Genomic DNA, 20,650 nt, shown 5'->3' with positions numbered 1-20,650 from the left:
GCTGAGAGTGGATCCATCTGATTGTTAAAAACTGCGCATATACTCAGAGTCTACTATATGCGTACATGTTTCTGCTTGTCTTTGTCAGACTATATTTTGGACCTTTATTTTTGTAGAAAAGTAAAAAATGTGATGAATGAAGACCTCAGATGTAAATAAAAGATAATAAGTAACCTCTCTGTGTGTTTCATCGTCTTTAATTAAATCAGAAAACAAGGCAGAAAAAGGAAAGGTAGAAATGGGGAAAATGCAAAAGTCTGTATGTTTTCAATAAGGCAAACTGCTCTTCAGACAGCCTTTGGTGAAGACCTCAAAGTTTCTTTAGTTAGTGAAAACTAAAAAAAATTCAATGTTAAAATAGTTGCAAAATTAGATGTTTGGACTCTGAAACTTTTTACACTGATTTTTAGTTTTATAGTCCAGCATGCCCATCAATGAGTGCTATGCACTTCAGCACTTGGAGTAGGCCTGACTCTACTATAGGGCTGAATTGCTATGTAGATGAAAAAGATTTTCTTACTTTTTTCATGTAGCTAGCACAAGGGGGTAAAAACATAAGTACTTTGAAAAAAAAGTTGGAGGGTCTTAAGAGAAAACATGACAAAAAGGGAAGACTTTGGAAGAAGCTGGAGAAGACCAGAGAGACAATCAGGATGCAGCAAGACCCAAAAAGAGAAAAATAGAATATTTGTCTTGTCCTTCTGGTGTCTTAATGTAGCCCTTGAAAAATGATTGCACCAGTAGTGTTCATCCTTGCACACAAAATAATTTAAGGGAGCAAGCCTCCAGGGGCATGTTGAGAAAGGAATCTGTCATCTATAGTTTTATGTTGGCATTCATTATTGTTATCTGGCATTATATCTGTGTATGTTTATTTATTGCTTAGGGTAGCAATGACTAATTGCTGTGGACATATTCCATAAAAACTGGAGTTCTCTTATCTTTTGTCCAAATATTGGACAAGCTTTTTGTTTGGTTGATTGGTCAGTTTTGGTTTATTTTATTTAGTTTTAGTTGTCTTGTTTTGTTGCTATTTAGTTCTTTTTGCAACCTGGAAATAAAACTAGCTGTTTCACATTACTATTAAAAACATCTAGATGCATGCTATGTAAGATCAGAGTATGTTTGTAAGTAGAGTATTAGTCTCCACTACAGTGGTGAGAGTATTTATAGACTTCAAGGTCTCAAGAGAAAACTGGTGTTTCAATGGGTGACCAAATTGTATGCTTTGTGGTCTTTACAGGTCAACATACAGAGCTGCAAAATCCCAAGCTGACATAATGAACAACCAAGAGGCCGGTGCTCTCTGTTGCTGGAGATGTAGAAAATATATAGCAAATTCTGTTTTTCTTGCAAAATGTAGTGGGAAGAAAACACCCAAAGTAAGTATAGCTTCTTCTGAGGGAGTTTGTAAGTTCTTCTGGTGCCATTTATTTTAAATGAAGGAGAAGTATTAGACTTAATGAAGGAGAAGTATTAGACTTAGCCTCACTTTGTAATTAATCTCTTGTATGTAGTAAAGAAGAGACAGTTCTGTAGAGAGTAGTGGAGGAAGTAATTTTAGTGAAGCCAAGTAGGCAGTGATCACCTTCATGTTCTGCCATATGCAGGCTGGTGCTCATGGACACTTGGCTACTAGCTTGTATAAAGCACTACCATTTCTAATATAAAAATGGGGTTTGGTTTTGATGGTTTTAAAGCAGTCTTTTTTTTTGTTGTTTTAAATCTCTTAATGGACAACTCTTTGTGTATAAGGTATATTTTAAAGACTGGCTCTAATTTCCATTGTGGTAGTTAACTGTGTGTAAAATATCCCTACATCAGAAAATTTTCCTCTTCATTTTTTAAATACGGGCCATAGTCTGTGCACAAAAATAGCTCAGAAGATTAGTCTGCCCTGAGCAGGGTTATACCCTGCTCAGTAATTTATATTGTTTTTATTAAAATAAACAGAAGGATAATTACACTAAATTAAATAAAATACACTACATTAAATAAAACCATGACAAAGTATTTCCTACTGTTTTATAATGGCAGCTACTAATCATAAAGAGCTAGGGTCTTTCCAAATGTGCCAAAAAGGCTTACAGCCTCTTGAATCAAAGTTAAAAAGCAAATAGAAGAGAAGGTGGTGATGTTTTTTTATTAATGTGTTAGTAATGAAATAACATTCTTTTGCACACTAGAGAGGGGTACAGCCAATAGATGTAGAAATAAAGTTAGTTTTTAAGATTATTTTATGATAGTATTATCAATAAACCCCATTTTAATCACTCTGCTTACAGAGCTTGAAGTTTTAGAATAATTTTCTCACTTTATATTTGATGGTTCTTTTATGCATGGTTTGAAGTGATTTTTAGGGGGGGGAATGTGGAAATTCCAACTCCTTCCATGGAAAAAAAATGTAGTGAAAATAAAAAGATATCTTTATCCAAGTTCCCTATGGTGGAGCTTTTAGTTGTGAGTGGAGATCCACCCATCATTGCACATGGCTGAGGTAGTTTCTCCTCCATTTATGTAGATAGCAAATACAAAAGTGTAATTTAACACTGTATCTAAAGAGGTTGGGAGGGAAAGACAGTACTAGGATGAGAAGACTAATGTTTTCATCTGCATAAGCGTGTTTTCACAGATCATTTTTAGACCTTCACACAAAGACATAACTGAATAACGAATGAAAAAAATGCAGAACAAATTTTAAAACAAATGTTGAAGTTAAGAACACGGTCTAAGCACTAATAGTTAAATGCATATTGAAGTGCAGATGATCTTCACAGATAGGACAAAAAGCCAGCATAGACATGATAAATGGATCTGTCTTCTGTCAATACTTGGAAAATTTTTAAAAGCTTCTATCTTCTGTCTGTAGCCCCACTTCTAATTTTCAGCAGAATCATATTTTTATTTCAATGACTTTAATAACATGGGCGTTGACAACTTTCCTTATTGATAAATTTTAACAACTGATTTTAGGACTTTCTCACCAGTTTCCTTATAATTTTAGCCATCCCTGTAACACTTATTTAGTTAGGCAATTGTTTTATTTTAGTATCAATTAGTGAAATGCTACAGGTTTTTAGATTTCTTTTCTCTTCACTTGATCACGTTATTGCTGTAAAAACTCTAAAGTTGATAAGATTACCTGGTTAGTCTGTTAGTTATTCTAAAAAAAATTAGAAAATTAATTCTACTCATTGCATTTGTGCATTGCTGATCACAGTCTTTATGTAAATAATAACGTATATTTTTCTGTCTTTACTGAAAAATTATGCAGGCTCACAGTGATTCTAAAATCAATTTCCAGATATTCTTGGGAGGCCTGCAACAGCATACTTTCTGTTCTTTTAAACAAAACAAAACCACCTCCAGATGCCTACATTTCCATAGGAGTTGCCCAATATTTTTAGATTCAGAAATAGAGAATTACTGACAATATCTATCTGATTTTTAGCTTAAAGAAGCACATCATATTTGAGATTTTTTAATTGTTAATGTTTACTGGTTTTGGGGAACTGTCTTCTGGCTATATTCAAAGAATAAAAAGCTTACATAAATTTTGAGTAACAGTACAATTGTTTTATTAACAGATATCACAACCTTCAGCTGCTGCTCAGAATTCTTGCAATGTATGGCATGTGAGCTTAGAAGCCATTCCAGAGTGGGTGAAATGTGTGATTGAAAAGGTAGTAGATTTTTTTTTTTCCTTGCATCTTCATTATTCAGCATGTAAAATAATTAAGGGGGACAAATTTCAAGGACACTATTCTGGCAAGGTCCATGTATGTTACAGAGACCTTGTTACTGAGGGAATTCTTCTCAGGAACTTCTATCATTACCATTTACCATTACCGTTTTTTTCCTCTCTTAAATGCTGTTTAATTTTCTTTTGCTTTTTAATATATGCAGAAGTGCTACAAGTGATAAATTCCGTTTCCTACTCTTTAACAGATGATTGTGTTTATGGCTGTCCAAATAATTGTCATGGGCATCTCTGCATGTTTGTCAATGCTTAATATTGTATTTGTTACCTGGGCTTTGGGGTTTTCTTTGTTTTGAGCATCATATCTTGCAGTACTGACATACAGGTTGACAGGGACAACAGGAAGCATGTTTCCCCATAAAAGTGGACTCCAGATTTGTTAAGAGATCAGTTTTTGGAATATGATGTGTTTTATACTTAAGTCTTTTATACTTAATATGCTCTTATGTCATATGAATATAAAGTAGATACTTTTCTGCCAATTCAAAGGTCTGATGACAAGCCAGTGACTGCTTTTGAGTTTTAACTGCCCATTTGTAAATTACAAATCATCTCATAAATTTCCTGTTGTACTGACTGCTTCAGTTGGTATTTTCTCTAAGTTGTTGTAGATCTAGAAGTTAATGTTGTGACATAGATATCAATAAGCAGAAGCAGTGGGGTTTTTTGCCTCACTGATTTTCTTTTATGTATCTCTGATTTTGATAAGTAAATTTACTTGCATTCCTTAGACTTCTCCTTAGACTTCAGTGTAAAATTTTGCTGTATTTTAAGCAATTTCTGCCCTAAGCAAACCTATACTGAAAATAATGCGCAAAGAGAAAAAAAATTGTTATGACTAGAACTAAGCATACAGAAATTTAGAAAACCTTCATCTTCCTTCTTTGTATTCCTCTATGTGGGATTTTTCTGTTAAACATTAATTAAACTTTTAAATTAGTGATCTACTCTACTTCAATGAATTAAACATTGTTATGTTATAATAGTTATGTTCAGAATACTTATGTTAGAACAGTTATGTTCAGAAACACTAATCTTAAAGGTGTGTTTGAAAATTACGGTTCATGAGTTGAGTTATAGTATGAGTCACTTTACAGTATCGCCTAACCATGAATCTTTAATAATAAGAAGGCAGTTTTTTAGAGGTTTTTTTGCCTCTTAAATTATTTCAGTATAATTGAATTCAATATTGATAGTAGTATTATTCTTTTCACTTTTAGCTTTTAAATTATTATTTTGCACCTTTAGCTTTTGCATTTGAAAACCTGGAGGGTCAAACTGGGGACCGAGGAAATACAAAACCCATTGAATGCTTGATACATTTGCTTAAGGATGCAGAGGAGCAATTCTCCTCTGGTGAAAAAGGCAGACAATGCAATTCTCTGTGTACACCTGACATCTTTGTCATCTTTGTCAAAGTTCATTATGTCATTTAATATCCTTGGAACTCTTGCCTCATTCACTTTGTCTCCTCTGGCAAGATCCTGTGTTTTTATGGGTAAGTGCGGGGGTTGCAGGGTGTTAAACAATTCTGACTTACCTCCAGATCCTCCTGAGCTCTGAATAATTTTGTGATCATGTGTTATTTTCTCCTGTATGACTCCTGAATCAAAGGCTAAATCATTCTGCATAAGCGCAAAGTCTATTTGCAGGCTGTAAAAACCCACTGCTTCCCAGCCGGTTCTTTTTTGCCATCTGTCCCTGTTCTTAACCAATCTCCTTGGATTTCATGTACATATTAGTATAGTTAATCTTCAATAATTATAAATACGTAGCTAGTGCTGCTAGTGACCTTTATTGACCTGGATTTTCTGTTACCCATCACTTATTTCTTGTTTTGGTTTCTTTTTCTTACCATTTCCATTTTTCCCTCTTTATGCAGTCCATCACTAAATCTATGTACCCTCAGCTCCCTTTCAGATCTTGCTGATTTTCCCCCTACCACCTCCTCCACTAGTAGGCTGTTTCTTCTTTTACTGAGTCAGTGCTTCCACACTCCATTGCCAAACTCATGCTAAATCAGTCCCAGGCTCCTTGGTACTACACCTCATCTCCCAGTCTCTGTGCACATGGGGCATGGAGGTGTCCTTTTCCCTCCTGTGTCTTGCGTGTCCATTTTTTCCAGGCTTCTGGCCTTCTGTGAATCACTCCGCCTCTCCATTTGAAGATTGGATGCTATTCCATCCCAGAGAGACCCAATAAAGTCACGAGAAAGTGCTTTTCCCTTAATTTTAGTGTCTAGCCCCTGCCATCTGGGAAATGGACTGTGGGAGACTTAAGAGTAAATCTCTGAAGAAGCTTAACTCTTCTTTGGGAGTGGCCTGTGTACACATTGGTCAGTCTTAGTAAACTGAGAGCGATTGAGCATGTTTACAGAATCCTCAAGAATTTGAAAACCTGCGATTATGTGTAAACTATTCTTTTTGAAAATAACTTTTTCCACACAAGTTGCTGGGGTTTTTTTCTGAAACTGCTAAATTGGTCTTTCTGACATTTTCTGTACCTTTCAATGGGACAAGCATCAGTTATGGACATAGCTGTCCAAATCACCTTGAAGGGCATTTGCAACTGAAAGCAATGCTTAAACTAGAAAGGTTGTGTACCTTCTGTATTCATAGTTCTTCAGACACATAGTTCTTCAGTTAAGTGTGACTGGAGTTGATAATGTCATTTCTTATCTGGGCTTTGATCCTACAAACACTTGAATAACTTTAGTCCTCAACAGTACTGCTGACAAATGAATATAATTGCTGAAAATACTAATAGTTGTCTAAATATATAGGAGGACTAATAGTTGTATTAATATGTAGGCATTTATAGATCTTTGATATGTATTTCCTTTTGAAAAAGTGCCTTCAGTGTTGAAAAGAATTCATAGAATTATAAATAATGAAAATAACTGTCTCCCTATATATAGAGTATTAAGGATTTGTCATGGTTTCTGCACAGAGATTATGTTGTAATGCTACATACACCAAAATACAAATACCATTTTAAGCTTTTGTGGGGTAATCAAAGTGAAAAGCTATATTCTTTTCATAAGAAATCTTCTTCTACCATACTTAGTATGCAAGAAATGTATCAGTGCTCAGAACATTCAGCTGAGAAGCTGTCCTTGCCAGTTCCAGATTAACTTGGGAAATTGATTTCACTACTTTAAAGATCTAATGTTTTTATTAGTATTGCAGCATTATTCTATCTGTGGACAAATTTTAAACATATTTCAAAGCTCGTACATTTTACAATGTGTGTTTTAGTTTTCTTAGAATTTGTTATCCCTGCAGCAAGCCAAGCTTTGACCAGAACATTATTTATGGTGAATTTGCTTTCTGCTGTGAAGTATCTTTTATTCTATTTGAAAAAACAAGAAGAAAATCCTCTTACTAAAGGAGAAAATAACTTCAGTAATTATTTCTTGCACATTTATTTTCAGTGAACATGTTGTGTGTTTTATTTTTTTCTCTTTTTGTCAATAGGCGCAGTGGACAATTGGAAAACTGCACTGTCCATTCTGTGAGGCCTGCTTAGGGGGCTTTAAATTTGTTTGCAACAAAGAATGTTCCTGTGGACAGTTAGTAAATATACATTTCTTCAAAATTGGGACTGAGGATCAGCCACCTTTCTCTGTTAAATTGTCAAAATCATCAGAGAAACATTTGCTTCTCAAAATTCAGTCTGGTTTTAACAAGGATACCTGCCATGAAGTGGTAACTGCAACTTTGGAAATCATAAATCAAGGGCTTTCATACACAGCTGGAAGTAATAATGGTGCTGGAAGATTAACAGAAGCACTTTGTCTAGAAGTAAGAGCTCCCAGATATGAGGTAGAAAGTAAAAAACTGCCCTTAAAGACATTAAATCAAAAAAGAAATCTCCCTTCTTCCTATCCTATAAAAGATGCATGCACTGTAAAACCTTTTCACAGATCATGTAGCTTGGACTTAAATATCAGAGAAAGACTTGTTTTGTCACCTGTGTTATATGAAACTTGCGGCATGGGACAACTTTACCATGGCCAAAGTGAAAATTCACCTGCTTATGTACAAGGGAGCTTGCAATTAGAGGCCAGTAGAAAAGATGGTAGTTCTTTTCAGGATCTGTATAGTTCCAGGGCTGAGATACTACAAAACCAATTTCAAGTTACTTCTGTTACCACATTACTACACAGAGACACTGAAAGTGAGTGTGATTTTGAAGTTACTGGACAATCTTCTGGTAGTGTCATTGCTGATGGGTCACCATTTGTGATGAATCTTTCCTCACCTACAAGGGCTGTAGAAGACAAACAATACATCACACCTGGTGGTCTTGTGCAGCCTACGAGTATCTCCTTCAACCAAAAGCTGAGTAAGAGAGAAAGAAACAAGTCAAAAAGCCTGAGGAGAAAACAAAGAAGGCGAGAACAATGTCTACAGAAGCAGGTAAGTGTTTAAAATTAATTATGCTACTTTTTTGGTATAATTTGACTTGCTTTTAGAAATAATTCTGATTTTTTTTTTAACGTTGTCTTTTAATATTGGCTTAATGTGGAACTGTCTACAGTTCCTACCTGACCTGCAGTCGGGTATCAGGCAAGCAAAGATGTATGAACCCTTCCTACATGTAGTTTTTTTCTAATTCCATCATATCAGGTTTTCTTTCTGTGCAAAATCAAAACATGATGGGTTTTCACTGGCCTTCTTATTGTTTTTTAATGTAATAGTAATTTGAAGTGGGAAAAAACACAATGAAATTTAATCTGTGGGATTAAAGAAAAACTAAAAATTTGAATCTTCTAAATGAGGAACCCTACCATAACAGAATTTTCTAACTAAATTAATGGCATTTTGAGTTAACTTTATAGTTAAGTATGTTTTAAATGCCTTTATTATTTCTTGTAAGATATTATTATAAGAAAATATTTTTCTATTAGTAAAGAGTTGATTACTGTTATTTAAAATATTAGTCCTTAATAGGTAAATTTTTGGCCTGCAAATCTTATCAAACTGTTACATTCTTATCAATTGTACAGTAATAGTTTCCTTCTTTAAGGCATGTAAAGCAGAATAGAATTAAAGGCAGTAGGCAGTCACAGTTTTTGGTGGAAGACTGGGAAGGAAAGCCAGTCTTGAAATGACTAACACAGTTTTGGTTTGCTCTCAAATTTAGTAGAATGACTAATGATAAACATGCCTTTAAAAGAAAATTTCTCATCATAAATTTCCTGCAAAAAAAACCTGTGTGGTAAGCAAGAGCAAACTTACTAAATAATCAGAGAAGAAGTATCTACTCAAGCAATTACTCCTCCTTTGAGTAGATTTGTCATTCTGCATTCAAGACTTAAAAAAGATACTCAGAGGGTGTCTCTCTCAATTATACATGAGAACCAACCTGAAAACGTAATGGGTCTGGGAAATATTATGAGTCTTTGCAGTATGGTGTGCATATATTCCTTCTTCTTTAAGAAGGCTTTTTGTTTTGCTTTAAGACTTAAACTGCTATTGAGACCTTTTGAAACCTTGTTCTTGTAAAATGCATCTATGAAGCTGAGAATGTTGATGTCTTAATATTGAATACTTGTTTTCTTATAAGCCTATAAAGATTCTTAGCTGTTCAGATCCTTAAAATGGCTTTAAAAATTCCAGATCTCATTGTTTTGGTAAATGAAATGATGATGCACAAGCACAATGTGTATTTTTCATTTTCATCATGTCACCTACAGTGTCTCCAGACACTTTAATCTTGAGATGTTACTTTCAAGAATAAGACATTGTACAGATTTTCTGAATTTTTGATAGCTAAGGAAGAAAGATACTTTGAGAATTTTTCTTGTTAAGACATGCTTAACCTATTCCAACATTATTTTAATTATATTTATTAAGATCTGATTATTGGAGAGATGCGTCTAGTCAAATTAAGGTGCAAACGAGACCATATGCTGAAGGCAATATCATGAACTTCATCTAACAGTAAATGAGAGGTAGAGAGAGATAGAAAGAAATAGGAGAGGAGGGGAGTGAAAAGAGTGAGACAGATTAAGTAAAAAGGTGGTTCTAGACATCATCCCAATGGTCTTCTTCTGGTCTTCTCAGTAGTAGGAGTCCAAGGTCACTCAAAACTTCTCCCCATTTGTACATTTTAGCAAACAAAGGAATCAATGCTCATTGCATACAGAGTTCTCCCATTCTGTTGGTTAAATGATCTGCTTGTTTCCAATGCTGAGTGGTGCCATGCTCAGTTTTCCTCTTCTTTTGAGTCAGTGGGCCACGGCCTCTTCCTTCTGAGCTGAACCTAGTCAGAGCTGACTGTCAGCACAGTTCCTGAGCTGGCTTTTCTCACACCAGCCTGTGGCTCAAACACTGGGTTCCAGGGACTTTTCCTCAGTCATTAAAAATACAAATCCAATTCCACTTATTAACCCAATCCTGACTAGGCACTGCCCCTACCAGTGATACACAAGGATCTGAGTGTTGTTTAATTGGTAGTGGATGTGATGGATTCTGCAATACTGTGCCTGTTGGATGTACGCCAACATTAGCCATAGAATTACAGAGAGAGTCTTGATTTTTAAATCCGATAGGCCAGTATCCCCAACAGATATATACATTATGTATTAAGATAGGTCAGTTGGCCTGCTCTGAAGTAGATTTTCAGGTCACTTAGTACAGCTGATTACACAGTTGCACACTGGGAATAAGTGTGAATGGATTTGTTGAAAAGGTGTGCTTACATACTTCAAATTTTTTCAAATAAACACTTCAAAGTGTTGTCTTTCAACAATATCCACTGTAGTTGAAAGAATTTTATAGGTAATGTTCCTGTCCAGCTGAGTAATTCTATAAACCATGGAAAATTAACTTCTAGATTAAAACTTTCTGATTTAGTTATATTATGCTAGATTGCTTCTTAATTGGGGGGGGGGGTGTTGATTTTTGTTTGTTTGCTTGCTTGTTTGTTGTTTCAGGAGGTTGGTTGCTCGGTTGCTTGGTTACTTGGGGGTTTTTTGTTCGTTGGCTTTTGTTTGGTTGGGGGTTTTTTGGGTTTTTGTTTTCTTTAATTTTTATTTCAGGGTGCAAATGGCCCTCGTTGCTGCCAGAGTAAATTGCACCCACAACTGAGAAGCACATGTGGTGCAGAATGTACTAGAGTAACTATATTGATTAGCATAAATAAAATAAATTAGGTAAAGTTAAAATACTCTGTTAGGACACACAGTAAAAAGTCAGTGTATATCAGACACGTTCAACAGGGAATATAAGTCTCTGATTTGATTTGGAATGTCTCATGCTTGATAACATATTTGGTTCCAAAACTGGTCCCAAGTAAAGTTGCTTAAGATCTGGTAAACAGCCTTTTTGTATTTTACCCATGCTCCTTTTTTGGTCCACGGCTGTCTGTCCTTCTGGTCTAAAAAGGAAATGTTCCATTTCTCATGGAACATTTGTTTTGTTAGGATTATTCAGCTCACGCATTAATATCTCTGTAAAATGTAGCCAAATCATCCTAAATCTTAAGCCTTTTGAGGCAGAAATGGTTAATACATATTTGTATGATTCCAAATATGCGTAAATTCTTATGCCAACTCCCAAGCTAATTTTGATTTAGACAAAATTATACATTTATGAGACAAAAGTAAAAGCTCTTCCCACACCATTTTCTTCCAGTAAAAGACAAAATAAGCTTGGCAAAAAAATCAAACTAACAACACATAAAATGGTTTGACTAATATGTGGTCTCCCAACAGGTTCACTCGCAATGAAAACACAAACAAATCACAAACGTTAGTAAGTTGATACTACAAGCAATTATGGTGGCAATTAAAAGTTTCATTGGTTTCATGCAGCTTGGTCTCATATGTTGGCTGGTTCCCATAACAAGAAAAGTGAAAATTCAGTCGACTACAGACAGATTACTGGGAGGATGAAAAATCCATCCAGTGTTGATTCAGAGGTCCTGTGTCTACCAGGGAGGATAAAGGCCCTAAAGGAAAAGTCGTTATTGTATCTTAGCTGACTTCTGCAAACTTTCTCATGTAAATCCACTGATTCACCCAATCTGAGCTGGTTCTTTTGATCTTCAGTTTTGGCAGGGAATGCCAGCACTCCTAGAAAAAGAAAGCAACACAAACTTCCTGGCAGATTACCCCTTAGAGTTTTAACTTCTGTTTCATGAAGTGTTTGGTGCACTCCTCTTGTTGTTTCCTTCATCTTTTCATGGGGCAGTCCTCTAATTTATTTCGCATCTGGAGGAAATAAGACTGCTTGCAAACTTTGAGAAGTGTTGAATTTGTGAATTAGGGAGTACTTAAATGGCTTAACCCAGATTTCTTTTAGAGTTAAGATTAGCAGACTTCAGTTTCTCATCCAGGAGCCATGAATTAACCTTATCAGTTTGGCAGATAACACTGGCTCAGTTTACTCCAGTGATTTTACCTCTTTGCCATCCTGAAAGTATACTCAGATTTTCAGTATCCTAATGAATTAGTATTAATGGATTTCAGTCTTGCCTGATGTATGACCAGGCTTTGATATCTTAGTAGATACATAAAGCACCATTTCAGTAGCTGTTTGCTGATCCTGGCAGTCATTTGGGGTTTCAATTTTAAGTATCAACATGCTACTGCCTTGTCATCAGACGTCAGTGTTAACCTTAATGTTACATTTTGCTCTTTTGCAGAACCACAGACTCATGCACTGTCTCCCAACTCCTCCACTGAACAAAATAATGTCGAGTTACAAGATCATGTTTTAGAGTATGTTAGAGGTTCTGCATCCTGCAGTTATCCCCCTAAGATTCTCCCTCTTTCTCATTCATATTCCAAAAGTTCTGCCTGAAGCATTTGGGCATCACCGTGCTTGACAGCTAGCAATTCCTCTACTTGCATTCTTTTTTCATTTTCCTTATTTGACTGAAAGTGCTATTCTTTCACTAAATCTCATAAGGATACCATTATTTCATCTTCATATTTTTGAATAACCAATAGCTCATTATGAGGAGCCAATAGCTTAATTTTCTTGTGTAAACCCACCTGACAGTTAGGAGGGAAACTAACAAATTTTTCAAGGAAGGATAAAAAAAATACTTTTTTTGCACTGACTACCCTGGACAGCCATTTTTTCGAAAGTTCCCACAGGAGAACACATATAACCTTCCTCAGAGGAAAGCTGTGGCAAAGTTTCCAGGTGTTCCCAGGGAAGGAACCACACAACCCCCCCCCCCCCCCCAGGGAACTGTACTATTGTCAAAGACAATTCAGATCACAGTATCCTGCCAACTATGACAAAATAATGTTAAGATCCCATTATTTGAGAAAGGCCTCTGCCCAAATTAAGGTGCAAACAAGACCAAATGCTGAAGTCAATAGTATGAACTTCATCTAACAGTAAGTGGGAGGTAGAGAGAGATAGAAAGAAATAGAGAGGAGGGGAGTGAAAGGAGTGAGACAGACAGATTAAGTAAAAAGGTATCACCAACCATGGCTCCAGACATCATCCCAATGGTCCTCTTCTGGTCTTCTCAGTAGTAGGAGTCCAAGGTCACTCAAAACTTCTCCCCATTTGTACATTTTAGCAAACAAAGGAATCAATGCTCATTGCATACAGAGTTCTCCCATTCTGTTGGTTAAATGATCTGCTTGTTTCCAATGCTGAGTGGTGCCATGCTCAGTTTTCCTCTTCTTTTGAGTCAGTGGGCCACGGCCTCTTCCTTCTGAGCTGAACCTAGTCAGAGCTGACTGTCAGCACAATTACTGAGCTGGCTTTCCTTGTGGATGCTTTTTGTTCATTATCAGTGCTCTCCCAGCTTGTTTACCTCTTCCTAGTCTGAGATAATTGGACAGTATTACCACCTTTATCTTATCCCTAGTTCCTGTCATGTGACTTAACTTACTGTCCAAATTTCCAGGAAGTCACAAAGGCATATCCAACAGTGGCAGGGTGGGTGGCAGGGGGACAGGGTCGTAACCAATGAACAGTTGCCTTGTGGTGTTGGTTTGCCAGAATGAGCAAAGTTCTTTGGTGATCTTAACAGTATTTGAGGCAATTTTGATCTTTAAGTCTCTTACAATATTATATAGAAAATTATATACAGTTTATAAATGTTAGTTCTCATCAGTAAGCATAGTTTACAAAATATAAAAATTTCAAAATTAGTGTGTAAACTAAGTGATTGCTTTCAAGTAGTAGCTTTCAGAAGAAGATACTTTGGTTTTGGTTGATTATTTTATCCTTGGTGAGAGGTTGCAATCATGGCATGGAATGTTTAAATGGGTCTACTTCTTAGACTGTGTCAAGCTGCACATGTGGCTAGTGCAGCTGTGTTTCCCAGTGCTGAGGGATCTTCCCAGGAGAATGTTATTCTAGAAAGTCACATCCTCTATACAGCCTGACGTGTCGTAATGGTCCTCTGCCACGCACTCCATTTCATGGCTGCTTGCCTCTCATGTCAATCTGCTATCCTTTTTTTTTTTTTTGCAAGTTTTACTTTTTTTTTTTTTTTTTTTTTTTTTTTTTTGGTGCTCTAGCAATCCTCCTTGTAAAAATGTGGATTTTGTCACTCTGGTACTTCCAATAGAAAGCTGATCTGGGGTACTTTGTAACCATGACTGCTAACACAACTATGTGTTTAAGCAATCAGTAAAACTTCACAAAGAAAAAACCATAAACTTCTGGCTGGATGGAGTGAAAGAGTTTTAATAAATGGCAGTGAGAAGCATATAATTTAAGTACTTTTTTAAGAATTACTTTAATGCAGCCGAACCCTGATATGACGTAAATATTTTCAAAGATGTCACAAAAGCACTGAGCATATCACTTTTATCTTTAATTTTCTGGAGAGCAGTCTAAGATAACAAGTCTGTTCAGACTTTGGAATTTCTTTGTAAATGCAAGGGCTGCTTTATTTTGTAATAAGATAAGTATCTGTCAAAGGTTTTCTTCTATCTTGCAGAAAACCAAAGTGCAGCCACAAACATTATGTGGCAGCAGAATGCACTCTGTTATTAAACTGAACACAGGAACGTTCTGTGAGCTCGTGACCTGCACTTCTTGCAGAGGCTTGCAGTAATGCAGGTTTTGAGGTGTAGGAGCAGGACTGAACTAGCTAGCTAACAGTAGAGGGACCCAAGCTTCCTCTCTCTGTTCTGCAAAGGATGGCTCTTCATGCCTGTGCAGGGCATGCTTGCATTTCTAATGTGTGTGTGCATATCTGTGTTCATGGGGGATTTTTAGGCTTCTGTTAGGACATGATTATACATGGTTAGAACATGTTAATTATGTAAATTGTTGTGGTATGATAATAGCTGCTTAAGTCTAGGAGTTGCCAATATTAGTAATGATACTTGTTATGGTTGCTGTAGCTAAGCAGATGAAGTACTTCTTTTATGAATTCCATTTTGTGTGTATCTTATATGTTTACATTGTTTGCTAATAAGGAAGCTTGTATTAGTTTTCTGGAAGATCTCAGAAAAATATGATTTGTGATTCCTCCAGATACATTGCATTTTTTCTCAAAATCATTTTACATAGAGGAAGGCTCTGTAATCAGCTTCAAAACTGCAGTATCCTCTTGGAAGGGATCCTAATTTGTAGGGAAAAATACTGGCAGTCTTGCTTCATTTCTTAATGACACTTCACTGGTTCTTTTGTATCTTTTCAAAAACATCAGTGTTTTCTCTGACAAAGATGGCTAGTGGTCAGTTTCTAAAAAGTCCATTTGCTTTTCATGCTCCCAGTGATAATCTAAACTCTGGACAAATAGGTGGGTGATATAGTGTTGTTTATCCACACTGTCAGGTGTTGTTATCTTGCCCCACAGCCTTGAGTTTTCAAGTTCATACTGATACCTTCTAGCATTTGAGAGTCTTGTAGTGAAAGTGCTAGACTTTGAAGGTTTAGCTTGTGACCAAAGTTATCTTCATCTATGTCAGTCTCTTGTTAATGAGCACAATAGTTTACAGTTCTTTTTCTTGCACAGTCATATTTTTATTGCAATTGTAAATCTTTCACGTGTCCAGTTATGCATTTATGTACTTGGACTTCATTCACTCTTTCTGTGATGATGCTCATAAACAAGATTTGTTCTCAGACTGCATATGGATCTCTCAGCTGGTTGCTGGGGGGCTAAAACATACATGGAACAACTGCTGTTAGTTGTTGTATCATATAAAGATAAGAAAAGTAAAACAAATTAACTGCAGACATCTGGTCAATTAGAAAAATTGCTGTTGCAGCTAAACAAAGTAAAGCTAAGCAGCAGGCAGGGCAAGGGGAATCAGCCACAGCAAGTGTGGCTAGCCTCAGCCCTGATGCCTTTCAAGGTCAGTGCTGAGCTAGTGGTTGTTCTTACAGCAGCAATACTGCATTACAGGGCTATGTGGGTACATGAAGTAGTGTCTTTTTTAACTTCCTGAATAAAGGAGGGAATAAATTTCAGGGGTGGGTTGCTGCTGAGCCAAAGTTTCTCTTTGCTTTTGCTCTGGTTGTAACTATTGTTGCTACATGACCTTGGTTATTAGCACATTCATTCTGTCACTGATTAGGACTGGATGAAGAAGAAGGTATTAGGAATGATGGGTTCATGCCCAAATGCATGGCATACCTTTGTAAAACTGCAGTTGTGGTGTGTATAGAAGTTGTATCTGAGTAAAATAGCATGTAACAGCTACTGTTCTCTGAGGTGCACCTAAATCTCCTGTCTCAAGCATTTAAATGTCAACATTTAAGAGTTCTAATTACTTTTAGCTGCGGTCTTTTTATGCCATTATTTGCGATTACAGCTTTTAAGGGTATTTTCTGACCTGACTTCTTCTACTGTTTGACATGTCTTCTACACAGCTTGGTGTTAATAGTAAGTGGAATAGATAGTTTTGCAAATTTGCAGGAGGAACTTTTGCTTGCATTTGGTTATGAGTTGTGTTGTAAGCAACACTTGCGTTAGGAAGGAGAGAAAATTGCTCAGGATGCTACTGGATAGAAACACAATATATCACGATTGTCTGTATGGATTTTAATATATTTTATGATCATCTTGAAGCTAGATAATTTAGACTACAATATAGTGTAGCTGCACTGTCATAGTAGCTCTAATGAAGGCCAAAATAGCTGGCTGTGCTGTGAATTTATTCCTTAATTTAAATGAAATACAGGTTATTAAGCTGCTTGTCTATAAAACGCTTTTAGGATATATAGAATGATCCCAGCAGAGTGGAATTCAAGGAACTATTACGCATTATGTGCCCATCTTACAAAAGACAGAGGGGATCATCTGCTATTTGCTGTGCCAGGCCAGCACTGGTGTTCAGAATGCTAGGATACAATAGTATTCACTGATCTATTTGTGCTTTTCTTGCATCCTTAGTAATCTGTAGTTTTTCTGAAGAGAGACACAGAAAGTCTGCAAATGCAGACACCTCTTAAGTAATAATATACTCAAAGTGCTACAACCCAAAGGGTCAATGGCTGGGGTAATGTCCGATGCCACAAATAAGATCCTAATCCATCCTCACAGGCACTGTATCTTGCTGAATGAAAACAATAAGAGAAAGAAACAGCCCATTGAAATTAATTAAATATTTTACTGTTGTCTGTAAAAAAAAAAAAAAAACAAAAACAAAAACAAAAAAAAAAAACCAAACCAAGAAAAAAAAAAAAAACAAACCCAAAAACCAGTGTGTTTTTTCAATAGATGATCACAGAATCTTTGCTGCTGTTCCAAGGCTCTATTGATTGCTATTCCAAGAAAATACTGATGATCAGCCTAGAAGCATAGAAGTACTGTACGCTCTTTTCTTTTATGAGCTGTAAGGTCTAGAAACTATAATTTTAGTTTCCCTAGAAGCTTACAGACAATTTAGATCATAAGAGTTTATGAAATTTGCAGTCTCTCAGCTGAGAAAGAAAATGACCAGTTCACAGAGGTAGGTTGCAGTATTGTGCAGTTAGGTGAATCCTATAATTTCAGCAAATATTCTTATTACATAGATAGAGTGAAAAGCACACTAAATTACAGTTACATAAGATGCTTTGTGGCAGATGAAAATCAAAGTTCAACAATGCTAGGAACAATAATACAAGAGTGCTTTCATATTACGATTTTTCCTGTGTATAACCAGAAGAACAACATCAAATACACAGTAAGAAAAGAATTTAAAAAAAAAAAAAAAAAAACCAAATTTTGTGCTCCTAGTTCTTCCTTTCTATGAATTGTTACTGACTCATTCTCAGTGACTAAGAGTTTGAGTAGGTTTTGTATTTCTGATTAGCTTTCAGGGTATTAAACTCTCTCAATACATGTAACTGAAGTAAATTAAAGGTGGCTTGAATGGAAATTCGAGTGCAGGACTTGGTTCTCCAATTTTTTTTTAATTTTTTTTAAAGAAAAAAATTCCTAAGATCTGGGAGAATTAAAGCTCTCTACTATTTCACAGAATCAGAATTATAGGATGGTTTGGATCGGAAGGGATCTTAAAGATAATCTCATTTTCACCCCTCTGCCCCTCTGTCTTCCTTCCAGTAGACCATGTTGCTCAAATCACATCCAGCCTGGCCCTGAACACTTCTGGGGATAAGGAAACCGCAGCTATTTCTTCATGTTTTATAGCAGTCAATGTGTCTATGAATGTTATTAATCCACAACCTCTCATTAAATATAATGGTATTCAACTCCAAAGCATTTTTTTTTCATCATCATCTCTTATGGCATAAAATAATGCTATCCAAAAATATTTTTTTTCCTTTACATTTCTTTCATTATGGAGGCAATCACTGAGTAAAAGTCATTGTACACATCCAAAAGACATCACGCTAATAGAACAGATCAGATTTCATACAAACTGTTTCTGCAGTTGATAAGCAATCAGTGATTCTAGTAGGAAATGGCAAAGTTAAAGTAACGAATTAGTGAAAGTAATATATATAGTACTGCAAAATACTGAAGAGCTATTGTACGGTAACAGCATTTCAGAATTAAGGAAATAATTCAGAAGTAAGGAAAGATAGCACCTACTTTTACAGCTAAAGAAGCTGGCAGTCTTTCGGGCATGAGAATGTCTTTGTAACATCCAAAAAACAAGTTTGTACCAAAGATTTAGATAAAACAAAAGCTTGCTATGCTATGATGTAACACCCTTACGTCTGTAAAGCTGTGATGTCATTTTCTAAAGCTAGCTGTTGCCAAGGTTTTATTTGAAACACTGCTTTTTCTGATATCACATGATCATCTAATGCTTTATATCAACACCTAAATTATAACGATTTGTAATTTGCTAATGTTTTATATCAACACCTAAATTATAATGATTACACATCAGAAGGGAATTATTTTCTTTATAGATGATTTAGCTAAACATGCTTCTCATTTACTACAGTTTAGAATTATGGAGGATAGAATGTGTGGGGAGTTTGTTTCTCTTTTAATTTGCATTCAAGAGCATATGTGCTTTATGTGAGAATGCTAAAAATTTGTCACTTCCCCTTATTAGTATTTGTAATCAAGTTTCTATTTTACCTTTCATTTGAGCATTAGGAGATAGGATGTATTGTTTCTAAAGGGTAGAGATTGGAGTATGAGCAAGAAATCATTTGCACATATTGAAAATGAGGAAAGTAAATGTCCTCATTCATTAAAGATCTTACCTTTTTGAAAATGCTACCAGTCTGAAGAAACTTATTCATTGGATGAGGCTTTCTCCCTATAGTCTTTATAAAAACAATCTTAAACTTTGACAAAATGTTAATCAAATCTAAATATTTGTAGGTCAAAAAGTTGAAGATGTCTTATTTTCATATCATGTATATCTCATTTTCTTCTGTCTAGAGTGTGAGGAGAGATTGCAGTACTTAGACTAATCAATCTTGTATGATTAGTAGAACTATGTACAATCAAATAAATATTTGACATTATGAACACTCAACTAAATAAATAATTTGATGCTTCTCTCTAATGTAATGGCATTGTTTCTTTCATTTGTATTTTGTTCAATAGCTTTTAAAAGCTATTTTGAGTTTTACTTTGGATTTAGACTTTTTGCTAAAGTGCACTGCTAATACAGATTCTGAAGCAAACTGAAAATAATTAGCTAGCAGCTTGGGAACTAATACGGGATTTTACCTAAGGGGAACTGAGAGGAAGCAACTGGTGAAGAGAGATGATTCTCACCTTCTTCCATAAATGCAAAAATTTTAAATGATGTTTTGGTAAAACATGTATAGAAATTGGTGAAATGACTAACCAAAAAAAAATTTACCAAACAAAAACAAACACACACACACACACACACACACCAAAAATGTGTAAGAAACAAGAATTTTAGGGACTTTTTAAAAAGTAAAATTAGAAAATCAAAAGTAGATGTAATCTAGAATATCTAAGTTTCCATTTTCAGATTAAAATTAGTATGTCTCAGGAAGAGGAGAGCTAGAATTATAGTGCAACTCTGAAATGCTCTTTACTAGAAAAAAAAAACTCCATCTGTCTGTTTATCCCGCTGTTTTTCTTGTCATACTAGTTTTCAAGCCAAGCAATTTAGAGATTAAGAAAGTAAGTAATGGAAATTATTTAATTAATAGGAAACAGAGGAAATAACATTCATTAAAACATCAAAAAGGTCAGACATGGTGAAGGAACTAAAATACATTAAATAATGAAAGAAACCAGGAAATGTGGAGTGTTGCATTGAGTAGGCTCCCTGAATTGGAAAGAATAGATGACTGTGGAGCATTCTGACTCTGCTCCAATTGGATGTAGCAAAATGTTTGTTAAAAAAACAACAAACATATATGAATAGCATGAAACATTACACTTGTGATTCTTGGAAGAAGGTAAAAACTGCATGCCAGTCATTTTTCTGGAAAAAAAATAAAAACTGTGGGCTGATCAGTTGTATGGAAAAAAATTTACAATCTTCCTTTTTGT

At 35.5% G+C, this 20,650-nt stretch overlaps 1 protein-coding gene across 1 annotated transcript in view; it reads left to right on the top strand.

Annotated features, from left to right (window-relative positions):
* Positions 1-1,265: 1,265 nt before the first annotated feature.
* Positions 1,266-20,650, top strand: part of RNF180 (ring finger protein 180) — a 66,298-nt gene continuing 46,913 nt past the window's right edge. The window contains exons 1-3 of the mRNA XM_066569238.1: positions 1,266-1,382; positions 3,588-3,683; positions 7,237-8,181. Of these exons, the coding sequence (XP_066425335.1) occupies positions 1,281-1,382; positions 3,588-3,683; positions 7,237-8,181 (1,143 nt within the window). The 5' untranslated portion in view covers positions 1,266-1,280. The remainder of the gene's footprint in view (positions 1,383-3,587; positions 3,684-7,236; positions 8,182-20,650) is intronic.

This window comes from Molothrus aeneus, chromosome Z (assembly GCF_037042795.1).
Source record: "Molothrus aeneus isolate 106 chromosome Z, BPBGC_Maene_1.0, whole genome shotgun sequence".
Taxonomy (NCBI): domain Eukaryota; kingdom Metazoa; phylum Chordata; class Aves; order Passeriformes; family Icteridae; genus Molothrus; species Molothrus aeneus.
Note: the sequence above shows the minus strand (reverse complement) of the source record. Positions and strands in the feature narration are given on the sequence as shown.